Raw genomic sequence first — 13,197 nt, forward strand, 5'->3', positions numbered from 1 at the left:
TCTATGAATTTCTCAAGCAAGACAAGGATATACATTGCAGCATTGTTTATAATGACAAAAGATCAGAAACAACCTAAATGGCCATTCAAGAGCACTTTCCTTGGGTGCAGCTACAGAAGATCTCCCACACACATTACTAAGTGAAAAAAGCCAGATGTCCTGGGGAAGGGGAACAGGAAGTGGGGTCTGGGTGCTGCATTCAGAGAAGAGAGGGAGACTCACTTCGCAGTTTATCTCTGCAGCTGATCTCCAAACTTATTCCCCCTTCTTCCTGGGAACATAGCCTGTTTTGTAGACTCCTTTACATGGAGGAATGGCCACATGACTGAATTCTAGCCAATGAAACAGGCTCAGCCCAGAAAAACCTCCCTTGTGCCACCCTTAATGCTTTTTTCTCTTTCGGTTGTCTGGAATGGTGCTGAGACCTAGGGCGACTTTGGGAATCAGGTTTTGACCTCAGAGTCACCTGGAGGGGAACTACTGTGTGAGACTCATGTGGGCAGGGACTTTATTGTGTTTAGCCATCAGAATTTTGTGGCAAATCTATTTCAGCAGCTTTATTAACTATTACGGTATCCTTTTGACATCATATTAGCTCTTCAAAACAAAGCAAAACTCTCTCTCTCTGCTGGTCTCCTTCAGACGCTGGATCAACATCTTTGCCTGGTACTTCATACTTGGGCCTTGTTCAACCTCTTTGGCCTCAGTTCCAATGGCTGGAGTCTTAAACAGCTCCCCAGACACATGCCACCTAGATGTGCCCCTTTCCTCTGCTTCTCTGCTGTCAAAACACTTATCTCTGACCAGCTCAGCTCCTCCTGCCAGGTTTCTTCACTCCTTCCTGGACTTTTGCTGATATTTACCTAGTTGAAATGCACACATTTCACCTGGTGTCTATCTGCCTTCCTATCCTATGTCCTCTCATTCCTCCCTGTGTCCCCAGTGCCCAGCTCTGGGATGTCTATGGAATAAAAGTTTGCAAGATCCTTACTTCCAGCCTTGCCCTCCTGTAGTCCATTTTCCAAAGAAGGAGAAACCAGTTAGTTTACGATGCAAATCAAGCAAGTCATCCTGAGGTAGGAGATAGATGGGCCCCTGGGCCAGACAGCTGGTGTCTGTCAAGTGGTGTTTGTCCACTCTAAGGACAAAGCTAGTGGCAGAAGCTGAGCTCTGCTGAAGTAAAGAGATAAGATGACCACTCCTGAGGTCAAGGAAAACTTCCCTGTCTGCACATCTGCAGGAAGGCTCCTTAGGGTTCAAAAAGGGAGGGGGTGCCACCCCATAATAAGTGTGGACATACCCCCACAGGCCTCTGAGGTGGGATCCATTTTAGCAAAAAGATGTGCACACATGTTGAGGATGTCCTAGGACTCGTCAGGTGTGAAAAAAGAAACAAGATAATTGGCCAAGGGACTTCCCTGGTGGCACAGTGGTTAAGAATCTGCCTTACAATACAGGGGACACAGGTTCGAGCCCTAGTCTGGGAAGATCCCACATGCCTCGGAGCAACTAAGCCCGTGAGCCACAACTACTGAGCCTGCATGCCACAACTACTGAAGCCCGTGCACCTAGAGCCCATGCTCCACAACAAGAGAAGCCACCGCAATGAGAAGCCCGCGCACCACAATGAAGAGTAGCCCCCGCTCACCGCAACTAGAGAAAGCCCATGCGCAGCAACGAAGACCCAACCCAAACAAAAATAAATTAATTAAAAAATATATAATTGGCCAAATGTAAACAAAGACCTGGAAGAACTGTCCTGTATGAGAGATTTAAATCACCTCTTTATTGCACTCCTCCTCATTAGAGAGGACGTCCATACCCTTTCTCTCTGGGTATGTATTTCTGCCTAACTTCTGACTTACATAAATAAACTGCTTCTCTGTGTGTTCTCCCATACAGTTGTGCTGTGTCTCTAATAGTAAACTTTGTACCTGATTTTACAGTTTTTGCCTCTTTGAACCATTCTTGCTTTCAAATGGGGGAAGGAGCCAGGGCCACTTTGCTTCTAGCCTCTAGCCCCTGGTGGTCTAGCGGCTAGGATTTCTGGTTTTCATCTAGGCTGCCCAGGTTCAATTCCTGGGCAGGGAACTAAAAATCTCTGCTCAGGACCACTCACTGCTGTCTCTCCGAGATCTATCCTTCCCTTCCAAATCCCTCGCCACTGCCTCTAAAATCCTTCCACCTCTGGCCCTGCCCACCTCTCTCACCTCACCTCTCAACCCTCTCCCCCTTGTTCACTGGCCTCCAGTTTTTCCCTTTCTGCAACACAAGTCAGATGTCCCATCTCAAGGCCTTGCCCTTGCTGTTCCTCCCCCTGCAATGCTTCCCTTAGTCACAGAACCTTAACAATTCAGGTCTCAATTCCTGACCAAGGGATTTAAAAGCAGTGCCTTCTGCCCCAACTACCTCTTCACCCTATTCATTTCCTTCACATCCCTTATCACAATCTGAAATTACCTCGTGTTTGGTTTAAGGTTGGCCTCTCCCACTAGAGTGTAAGCCCCCTGAAGTCAGGGCCAGGGTCGCTTCGGTTCTTGCCTGTACACATTAAGGGTTCAGGCACACAGTAGGGGTTCAGGCAACGTGCGGTGAACTCGCCAGATCCTGACACGCTACACCCACGGCGCGCCACGCGCAGGAGGATCTACCTTCGAGCCCCACCCGCCCCTTCGCGGGCGCGCGCGCGTATTGGCGGCGAGCAGCCGAGGCGCAGCTCCGCCTGGGGCAGGGGAAGGCGCGGGTACGCCCCAGGGCCCCGCTGCGCGCCTGCCCATTGGCGGTCGCGCCGGGGACGGGAGGGGGGAGGTCGCGCACGGGGCTGCCCGCCCGGCCGTCCTTCCAGTTCAAGCCGCCAGGGCTCCGCTCGGCAGTCCAGCGTGAGCCTCGGCATGTTGCGCGCAGTTGTGCTCGCCGCCGCCCGGCCCTGCCAGGGCCGCCGGCTGCTGTCGGCCGCCGCCACCCCGGCCGTGCCGGCCCCCAACCAGCAGCCCGAGGTCTTCTACAACAAGGTGAGGCCGCCCCAGCGCTTTGTTCTCTGGGGACGGAGGCCGCCCGGTGGGAAGGGACTGTATCTCTTCGGGCCTCAGTTTATCCAGCTGGGACTCGAGGGGTCTGCTGCAGTTGCTGTTTCCGCACATCTTCCCTTCCCTGCCTGCGAGCAGTTTGGCCCCTTCGCCGCCCCTGACACCTCGGTTCCATTATGCAGCTGTGACTTTGGCCACTTATTTGTCTTGTCTGGCCGCTGCCCGTCTTCCGGGTTCCATCCCCCGCCCCCTCCCCCATCCCCAGTCGTTCTCGGCTTTCGGGCCTTGGTCGTCCTGTGTCTGCGCAGAGTCTTCACGACATCACCCACCCAGAGGACATGTCCATTTAAGACCCTCTTTGCAGGAACAGTTTTGTCTTTTCGTAGTCTTTTATCCCTTGACTCATGCCCTCGTCCAAGAACGTCCAAAAGGAAAAACAAAAAGGAGTCCTTTTCAGCTAAGGGTCACCAGTTCGCCGAGAGGCCAAGGCCACGGCCGCGGCCGCTCGGCGTCCTGGCACTTCCACTGCTGGCAACTGGGAAAGGGTGGAGACCTTCGCTAACAGCGCAATCCCCAAATGGTGTCTGTGCCTTCCAAGGCTCTTTCTTTGGTCAAAGAAAGGAGGGACTTTCCAGGATAACTTTGACTCCCAGTAGCTGATTTCTTGCTCAATCAGGACTTGGGAATATTTTTTCTTTTGATCTTTGAGTTTGGGTAAAGTGCTGAAAGTCACAGAGAAGGAAATTGGTTATGAGAGTTCATTTTGTTTGTGTAGTTGCTGCCCTTCTCTGAGCTTCAACTTCTATAAAGTGGGAAGGGGTCAGAGGGTGAGCACAGGGGTTCATACACCACGTGGGCACTTAACAGGAGTAACAGCTCATATTCTCTGTGTACCTCCTTTGCACCTGGCACCAGTCTAAGCATTTACCTGTTGTGCTGTTTAATCCTTAAACAGCCCGGTGGGGTAGGTACTGTGATTATCTCCATTTTACAGTTGAAGAGACTGAGTTACAAAGAGGTTTAGTGAGTTACCCAAAGACTCAAGTCAACGGCAGAGTTGGGGTCCACATCTAGGCCCCCAAGAGTAAGCCGATAACCAGAACCTTCCATGGTACTATTGTTGCAGCTCTGGGTGGGAATAAAGGGGTCACTGCTGACTTAGGATGCTGTAGAGATGGCCCCTGGCTGGCTGCTTTCAACAGGGGACTTGCTTGTCTGGTCAGGAGCTTGGCTGCAAATCTGCACAGAGACAGTGGGTAAAGGCACATCTGTGTGATTTAAAGGGTGTTACAAATGGTCATTTGCAAGGGAATAAAAACAAAAGGTAAAATAAGATGCCCTTTGCATAACACAAGCCAAAAAGGCAGCGGCTGCTGCTCCTTAGGCTGCTTAAGGAGGAGTTCATGCTTGGAAGACTTGAACATCAAGCAGAAATATCCTCAAGGGAAAGGCAGCAGCATCCCAAGCCTTTGTGGCCGCAGGATCTAATGAAGATCATCCTCCTTTGTGCTTATGTGGAGGTGAGGAAACAGGGTCCAAACATGCACACAGCTCTGGTCGATAGCACGAGCCCTGTTCTCTAGATTTAGTTCATAAGGTAAGTTGGAGCAGAGTGAAATCTTCCTGCAGCTGCTTTTCTTTATCAGATTTTTTTGAGATCCTAAAAGTAACCCTTGGACTTACGTGCTGGTCCAGTGGTTAAGACTCCACGCTTCCACTGCAGGGGGCCCCTGTTTCGATCTAAGATCCCACAGGCCACGCGGTGCAAGAGAAAAAAAAAAAAGAATGCTATTTATAAAAAAAAGGAACCCTTGCTCACTGTATACAAATGCAGAAGTAAGTAAAACTTCCCGCATACCCCATTGCACTCCCTTCAAGAGCACTGTTAACTGGTAGGTCTGTGATCCTGCAGACTTTTTCTTTGCCTCAGTGTGTGTGTGAGAGCGTGCACCAGGTTTTTTTGCTTTTACTTAAATGAGATCCTTGCACTTACTGTTCTGAAGCTGTCTCATTGAACAATGTATCTGGATTGTCTTCTTAAACTAGTACATTCAGATCTTATTTATTCTTCCCAGGGGTTGCAAAGCAATCCGCATGAGCAATCCACACTCTGCTGGAACAGGCCCCTTTTAAAGCTTCTTGGGCCATTTTCAGTGTTGAGTTGTTGCAATCCCTGATGGCAAGAATGCCAAGGTCTAATCCTAACATTTTGAGTCTCTTACCAGGAGCTCTAGGTACAAACTAGATCATATGCCTGGACATTTCCCTGGGGATTATTGATTCCTTGACGTTCAGTGAACTGTTCTGGAGTCTGGAGTTTCCCCAGAAGGAGCTGTTCCAGGCTTTGAAGTTGCTTCTATAGGCGCTGGATTTTCTCACCCAAGGGTATTTGGGGGAATGTTGCATTTCAAGCTTGTTGGGTCTCTCCTTGAAGAGGGGGTGGCACAGGCAATAGGTCTTTTCCTTCCCACATCTATTTCATAACCAGAAGAGTCTATAGAGTGGGGTGGTTTGGTCAACCTTCCTGGGGTCCTTTTGCCTCTACTTGTCCTGGGTGGAGCTATCGGGCTGGGGGAACTTCTTTGTTGGGTTAGGGAGATTACAGGACAAGTTCCTCCCCCACTCACCAGCAGGGACCTGTATGGGGAGCTGATGATGGCCAGGCTTCATGAAGATCAACATTTCTCATCCTTGGTGGGTTTCAGGGACACAGCTCTGTCAAGGAAACTGATTTTCATTTTTCATTCCTTTTTTCTTCCCTGACTTGGAGAGTAATTAAGATCTGGAAAGACAACTCAAAGGAAAACTCAAGGGAGTGTGGTTTCAGCAGAGTAATTCCTTTGGATGAGGTGTGACTAATACTTTTCATCTTCAACATCACCAGTTCATGTTGGTTGATAATAATAATGAAGATGAGAAAAATCACTGGACACTATTTCACTCTCTGGACTCAGGCTGCCTGTCACTCAGTAACATCAATCCGGGTAGGTTCACTCATTCAAAAGACACCTCAGCAACCCCAATTCCAACCAACAAAACAGGCAAGAATCCCTGATCACGGGAAGTTTGCATCCTAGAAGACAAGCGAAATGCATAGTATGGAGCAAGCTGATCGATCGGCGCTATGGAGAAAAATAAGGCAAGGAAAGAGGGATATGGAGGGTGGTACAGTTACTTAGCTCTGTACCTTAGCTGCTACATCTGTAAAATGGGGTAAAAATCCCATCTACATCATATGGTTGCTGTCAGGATAAAAGGGAGGCATCCTTGCACAGCCCTTAGCAAGTGCCTGGCTCATGGCTTCTTGCACCTCCGTATTTACTGCAGCCTTAAATAGGAGATAACAGTGAGGCTTTTGAGCTTCGAATATAATGGTGGTGTAACTCCATTTTATGCGGGCACTGTTGTAGTTGTAATTTGTTTCCTGGAGGGCTGCGCTAGGTTGCGGTAAAGTTGAATGGGAGTTCGGGGTGAATTAAATTTGTGTCTTGGAAACTCCCTGGCATTCCAGTGGTTAGTTCTCTGCGCTTTCACTGAGAGGGTTCAATCCCTGGTCAGGGAACTAAGATCCTGCAAGCTGCGCCTTGTGGGCAGGAAAAAAAATTGTGTCTCTATTCTTAACCTCTTGACCACAACATTCAGGAACTAAAGAGAAAACTGACAAAAAGAGAATTAAAAAAGGGTCTCCTTATATCGAATTTTCTGATTCCAGTAGTAATACATCCTCAGTACAAAAAGTCAAGCATTACAGAAGTATGTGAGGTGGAAATTCACTGGACATATACATAGGCACATATAGATGTTCATTGCTGCATATTAGCAAAAACCAAGAAATAAGCCAGCCTGCCTTCCATGGGGAAACAGATGAACAACATATGTTACAGCTACAGGAAAGAATAATTCTGTGCACACAGTAGTTAAAGGAATTAGCTGGAACCGTATGAATAATGGATCTCAAAAACAATGTTTCAAGAGGGGAAAATGTCTCCTACTCTGAGTGATGTGAAACTAATTAAAATTATCAAAACAGACTTTCTGTCAAATGTGGATAAACATAGGTCCATATAAATGGCTAAAAATATCCTGGAAGGAAAATGCTCCTTGGCGTGAGGGCACGGCTGCATAGGGAATCTGCTTGTGGGCAGTGATTCAAGGGGAGTTTAAATGTTTTATTTCTTTAAAAATAAGTGGCCTATAAGCTAATATAAAAATGAAAAATAAAAGAAAAACAGTCCTCTGATATCCCACCCCTGCAGATAATCACTGCTAACAGGTGGTATATACAGAATAGGAGTTTGATTTATCTTGTTTTCCTTGAGAGATTGTTATGGAATGAGCCAAAACCTGTGTTGGGCTAAGCAGTGGTTTGGAATGGCTGTGTGCTGAATGAGTCAAGTGACGTATCTCCACACTGATCACGTTGCTTTTATTGCTTGTTTAGGAGTTTTAAGATCTTTGTAGAAATAATAGAAAGTCCAGGAATGTGAGACCAAAGGCCTTGGAGGATGAGGAAAGAATGTTCAGGGAGACATTCTGGGGGAGGTGGCTGCCCTTGGCCTTAACCCCAAACTAACCCCGAGGTACCTAAATGATTGTGTGGATAAGTGTGAATGTGGGTGGCATTCCATGTTTATGTTTCTCTCCTTATGATCTGTTTTCTCTTAGACATAAATTACCCAACTGCCACTGAAAAAGCAGTTGCCAGCAGGATTCACCCCAGGATAGAAAGCCACAGCATTTCCTCACTCCTTCTTAGGGAAAATAACATATTCCAGGGGTGTAGATTTCCTAGGTAACAGATCCCTAATTCTTTCATGCATCAAAGCTTGAAAATAAAGTCTTTCTAGAATGGGTCCTACATCTGTAAATTGGAGCTGCTGAGTGGCATTTAACCTTTTTTGGCGACCTTGGGCAGATTATGACTGTCCATTGCCATGGGGTGGAGGTGGCACTAGAATATCACTCTGTCCTCGCTTTGGTTAAGACTCCTCTCCAGGGTCCTGCAGTCCTGCTCCCAGCTCTACTGTCCTGCCCCAGTTTCTCACCCCTCCCCACAAGTTTCTATTTGCAGTTCCTAATCCGCAGGGGCCTGGAATAGAAGATATCCGAGGAAGCCACGGATCATGTTATCCTCCAACTCAGTAATTCTAAATACGGTAACCTGCCCCAGCTTTGCAAAGATGCGTGTCTAAGGATGTTTGCAGCAGCAGCACTGTCAGGAATACAGGCAGACCTCATTTTATTGTGCTGTGCTTTATTGCACTTTGTAGATACTGCGTTTTTTACAAATTGAAGCTTTGTGGCAACCCTGCATTGGGCAAGTCTGTTGGCGCCGTTTTCCCAACAGCATTGGCTCACTTCCTGTCTCTCTGTCACATTTTGGTAATTCTCACCACATTTCAAATCCTCCACCAGCAAAAAGATTATGACTTGCTGAAGGCTTGGAGGATGATTGGCACTTTTTAGCAATAAAGTTTTTTGTTTTTAAATTTTATTTATTTATCTATTTTTGGCTGCATTGGGTCTTCGTTGCTCTGCGTGGGCTTTCTCTAGTTGCAGCGAGCAGGGGCTGCTCTTTGTTGCGGTGCACGGGCTTCTCATTGCAGGGGCTTCTTTTGTTGTGGAGCACAGGCTCTAGGCGCGTGGGCTTCAGTAGTTGTAGCACGTAGGCTCAGTAGTTGTGGCTCGCAGGCTCTAGGCGCAGGCTCAGTAGTTGGGGCGCACGGGCTTAGTTGCTCCGCGGCATGTGGGATCTTCCTGGACCAGGGCTTGAACCCATGTCTCCTGCATTTGCAGGCGGATTCTTAACCACTGTGCCACCAGGGAAGCTCCAGCAATAAAGTATTTTTAAATTAAGGTATGCACATTGATTTTTTTAGATATCATGCTATTGCACCCTTAATAGACTGTGGTATAATGTAAACATAGCTTTCATATGCACTGGGAAACCAAAAGATTCCTGTGACTCCCTTTATTGCAATACTTTATTGCGATGGTCTGGACTGAACCCAAAATATCTCTGAGGTCTGCTTGCAGTGAAAACTTTTCCTAAAAGTGCATTTGTAGGACATGATTAAATAAATTGTGGTCCGTTAGTTTTGAAGATTGCTATGTTGCTTAAAATAATGAGGCAGATATGCCTGTGGAATAACGTCCAAGATAAACTTACTCATAAAAGCAAGTTACAGAATAAAAGTCCATCATCGGACTTCCCTGGTGGCACAGTGGTTAAGAATCCAGTCCTGGGGACACAGGTTCAATCCCTGGTCTGGGAAGATCCCACATGCGCAGAGCAACTAAGCCTGCGTTCCACAACTACTGAGCCTGCGCTCTAGAGCCCGCGAGCCACAACTACTGAGCCCGCGTGCTGCAGCTACTGAAGCCCGAGCTCCTAGAGCCTGTGCTCTGCAACAAGAGAAGCCACCCCAGTGAAAAGCCCACGCACCGCAACGGAGAGTAGCCCTCACTCACTGCAACTAGCGAAAGCCCGTGCGCAGCAATGAAGACCCTACGCAGGCAAAAATAAATAAATAAAATAAATAAATTTATTTAAAAAAAAAAAGTCCATGATCCCCACTGGGAATGGACACTCCCCATGTCTGTCCCGTTCCCTCCAGGACCCCAGCACGAGTGCGGGTCCTGGCACACAGCAGGTGCGGAACCCAGAGCCCCCTCTGTTCTCCCCCACCCTCACTCTGCAGCTACGGGGCCCTTTTGGTTCCTTGTGTCCCCAAGCCCTTGCCTCAGGCACCCCCTCTGGTCCTCACTGTTGCCTGTTTGTTTCTGCTTCTCTCTTCGTTTGCTTGTCGATCATGTCTCTTCTCCCGGGACTTCGGTTCAACGAGCCAGGACTTGGCTGTTTCACTCAGTGCCCAGCATGGCAATGGCACTGGGTTAACACTAACCACTGCATGGATGAGTGACTCCAACTTATAAAATGCAGCGAGATGTATTTATTAAAACGTAGAGAAAATAGAGCACTTTGATGGAAAAGCTCTATGAGTTTTGCCAGCAGTCCAGATTCAAAGTGTCATCTTCTGATTCCATGAGGCTGTCTGTCCCTCTGCTTCTGGAAACTATAATGGGGAAGTGTGAGCCCGGTAGGACCCCCTCCCAGGGAGAGTGAGTTAACATATTATGTAAGTTAGGCGTTGGGTTTTTGGCCGAGAGGTTATGAAGCATTTGGCCTAGAGTCCACTCTTGTGTTTATTCAAGATGAGTCACTATGAAGCTCTCCCCACTTGAAGCAGAACTTTGGCAGAGGCTTAGTATGAGAACGGTTCTCACCCTAGCTCCCCCTCCCCAAGGAGGGCACCACTGAAGTCTGGCTTTAGGAGAAGGGAAGTGGGAACTCTAAACAGAAGGAAGATTCCAGGTTCCTGCAAACCCCAGCTTATCCTATTAGTTAGAAGGGAGGATGGACTATTGAAAATCCAGCAGTGGAGAGTGACTCAACAAATCCAGGGCATTGAGAGGCAGACAGGGACCAGGGAGTGCTCTTTCCAGGGTCCTAGACAAGATCAGGGGACGGTGTGGGCCCCGCCCAGGGAGGAAGGGGTGAGGACCTGGGGAGTTTAACCAGACTGGCCCACTCTCCGCTTCATACTTCCTGATCTTTGCAAAATAACAACGAAAATTTTTTCAGGATAAACTAATTTAGTATGCTGCTGTGCAGGTATCTGGAGTAATGTACTGACTGTGGTGGTGAGACACACTGTGTGTGGGGTCCTGGCTTAGGAGCTTACACCCCTCGTTGAATTTAGTCCTCACATTTAAGCCCCCGGCTGTGTCATCCCCAGAGACTGATGAGCATCTGGAAATGAAGGGATTGGCCCCAAGGTCACAGCTTGTGAGGGGTAGAGCCAAGATTCGAACACATGTCTGTCTGGCTTAGAGGCTGGTGCTTTTTATAGCACCCATAATAAAAACTCAAAATCAAACTGGCAGCAGGGCAGTTAAGTAAACCATAAAGATGGAGATTAGGAAACGAGTTCTGACCTCCTCGAAGGCAAGCATGGGCTCTGACTGGAGTCTGGAGTTGGGGGGAAGAACTGGGTGAAGAGCACAGGCCTTGGAGTTCCGAAGACTTGGGTTCAAATCCCGGCTCTGCTCTCACTGCTGTGTGACCTTGAGCAGGTGGCTTGACTTCTCTGTGCCTCAGTGTCCCCCAACTGTAGGGAGGATGCAGCTTACCTAGGTTTGCTATGAGGTTTAAATGGGAATGATCCAGTAATGGAAAGCTTCTGGTACAGGGGCTGCCACATAATGAGTAGCCAGGAACGGTCAATAGCCATTTCCATGACATGCAGGTGATGGGTAGAACATTCACATGATTCCAGGTGCTGACATCTTGGTCAGCAGAAGGGAACAGTACAAGGCCAGCCAGACTCACCCCCACCCACTGCGGCCTGCCTTTCTCTGTAGCTGACCTCCTCCTTAAAGTGCTTCAGTGAATCAGTGGGTGTGAGGCTGTGAAACCTGAGCCTGCACTCAGGGTGACAACGGGAACAGATGTTTGGAGTGGTCACAGGCTGTGTGCCAGGCTCTCCTCCTTCCTCCACGGGTGTTACCTCTGCTCCTCCCCGTGGGCTTCACTCTCCTCCAAGTTCACCAGGAGGCGAGGCCGATTCTCAGAGAGGGGAGCATGTGGGGAGGGTGTGGCCCAGTCCAGCTTGAACTCGGGTCCAGCTGGCTTCCAGCCTGAACTCTTTCTGCTACACCTGTTCCCTCCACTGGAAACTACCTGTTGCCTGCTTCCCAGCTCTCTTGCAGGAGGAAACAGGGGTGTCTTTTCCCTTCAGATTGATGATCAGCCACCTAATGTGAACCCACACACATTTCCAAAGAACCTGGCTGAGTGACTGCAGACAACTTCCCAGGTCCTAAGCCGGGGCCAGGCCATGTTGGGATGCTGGGGCCCAGGAGAGCCCTTGGGGAAGGAAGGCAGAGTGGCCTTGGACAGGTGTCCTTGCCTTCACCCCACCTGTGACCTTTGCCCCAGCCTTGGTTAAAGTGACTGAAGTGACCTCAGCCCCCTCTGGAAAGACCAGTTTCCCCAGCCTCAGGGGACAGCTTGCTGGGAGATTTCTGCTCTGCTCCCCTGAGGGTTTCACAGGACCTGCCCTCCTCTCTGACCCCATCTCCTAGCACTTCCTTCCTGGTTCATCAGTAACTCTGGCTGCCTTTGTTTTTTCTCAAACACACCAGACTTATTCCTGCCCCAGGGCCTTTGCACTTGCTGTTCCTGCTGCCTGGATTGTTCATCCTCCCATTCTTCCCATGGCTGGCTCCTTTTCATCAGTCAGGGCTCAAGTCAAATGTCTGCTCTTCAGAGAAACCCTCCCTGACCATCCCAGCTAGAGCTCTCTATCTTCCTCCACTTCAGTACTCTCTATGGATCTTGTTTTTCTCCTTTGCACTTATGACTGCAGTCTGAGACTGCCTTGTATATTTGATTGCTTCTTTATTTTCTGTGCCTACCAGAACGCCAGCTCCATGAGAGAAAAGTTCCTGAGTTTGGTTCCCACTGTGTCCTCAGCCCTAGAACCGTGCCTGGCCCATTGCAGGTGTTCACTAAATATTTACTGAATGGATGAAAGAATAATCTAACTTGGTTCTCATAACAACCCTACTACAGTAGTGTGGTAGAGGAACAGCGGTTGCTAATTCTTCGTTGCTCTTCCCAGGCAGAGGTGGAGGCTCTCCTCCCTCCCTGTGAATCTGGACTGGGCCTGTGACTCATGCTGACAAATGGAATTGGTGGCAGAAATAAGGCCATGTGACTTCTGAAGCTAGGTCTTAAGAAGCCTTTCAGCTTTTGCCTGGTGTCTTGGAACACTCTCTAGGGAAGCCAGCTGTCATGTGAGAGGTCTGACTAGCCTGAGTCTGCCATACAGTCAGGAAGCCCAAGCAACCATGTGGTGCCAGACATATGAGTGAAGAAAGTATCTTGCACCTGCAGCCCCAGGTGCCCTCGCTCTGCAACCACATGACCAAGCCCTGCCCAGCTGAGCCTAATCAATGGACACAACTGTGAGAGATAATAATAAAGCATTTTAAGCTACCAACTGTTGAGGTGATGTTACACAGCAGTATATACAGATTACTGATAAGAAAGGAACATAGTCTTCATTTCTCAGGTCAAAGAAACCAGGGCATTGGAAGGTCAAAT

The 13,197-nt window shown here is 48.6% G+C and overlaps 2 protein-coding genes across 5 annotated transcripts in view; one reads left to right on the forward strand and one right to left on the reverse strand.

Annotated features, from left to right (window-relative positions):
- Positions 1-2,688, reverse strand: part of LOC117197274 (40S ribosomal protein S27-like) — a 68,106-nt gene extending 65,418 nt beyond the window's left edge. For 2 of the 4 annotated variants that reach the window (XR_007471924.1, XR_004477813.2), the window contains exon 1: positions 223-2,205. The gene's annotated coding sequence lies outside the window, so the exon portion shown is untranslated. Of the gene's footprint in view, positions 1-222 lie in introns of all 4 variants that reach the window. The other 2 variants (XR_007471923.1, XM_049698638.1) reach the window with 2 other exon arrangements.
- Positions 2,689-2,785: 97 nt separating this feature from the next.
- The window catches only part of ALDH2 (aldehyde dehydrogenase 2 family member), a 29,773-nt gene continuing 19,361 nt past the window's right edge, over positions 2,786-13,197 (forward strand). The window contains exon 1 of the mRNA XM_004281435.4: positions 2,786-3,011. Within this exon, the coding sequence (XP_004281483.1) occupies positions 2,892-3,011 (120 nt within the window). The 5' untranslated portion in view covers positions 2,786-2,891. The remainder of the gene's footprint in view (positions 3,012-13,197) is intronic.

This window comes from Orcinus orca, chromosome 15 (genome assembly GCF_937001465.1).
Source record: "Orcinus orca chromosome 15, mOrcOrc1.1, whole genome shotgun sequence".
In the NCBI taxonomy this organism is placed as follows: Eukaryota; Metazoa; Chordata; class Mammalia; order Artiodactyla; family Delphinidae; genus Orcinus; species Orcinus orca.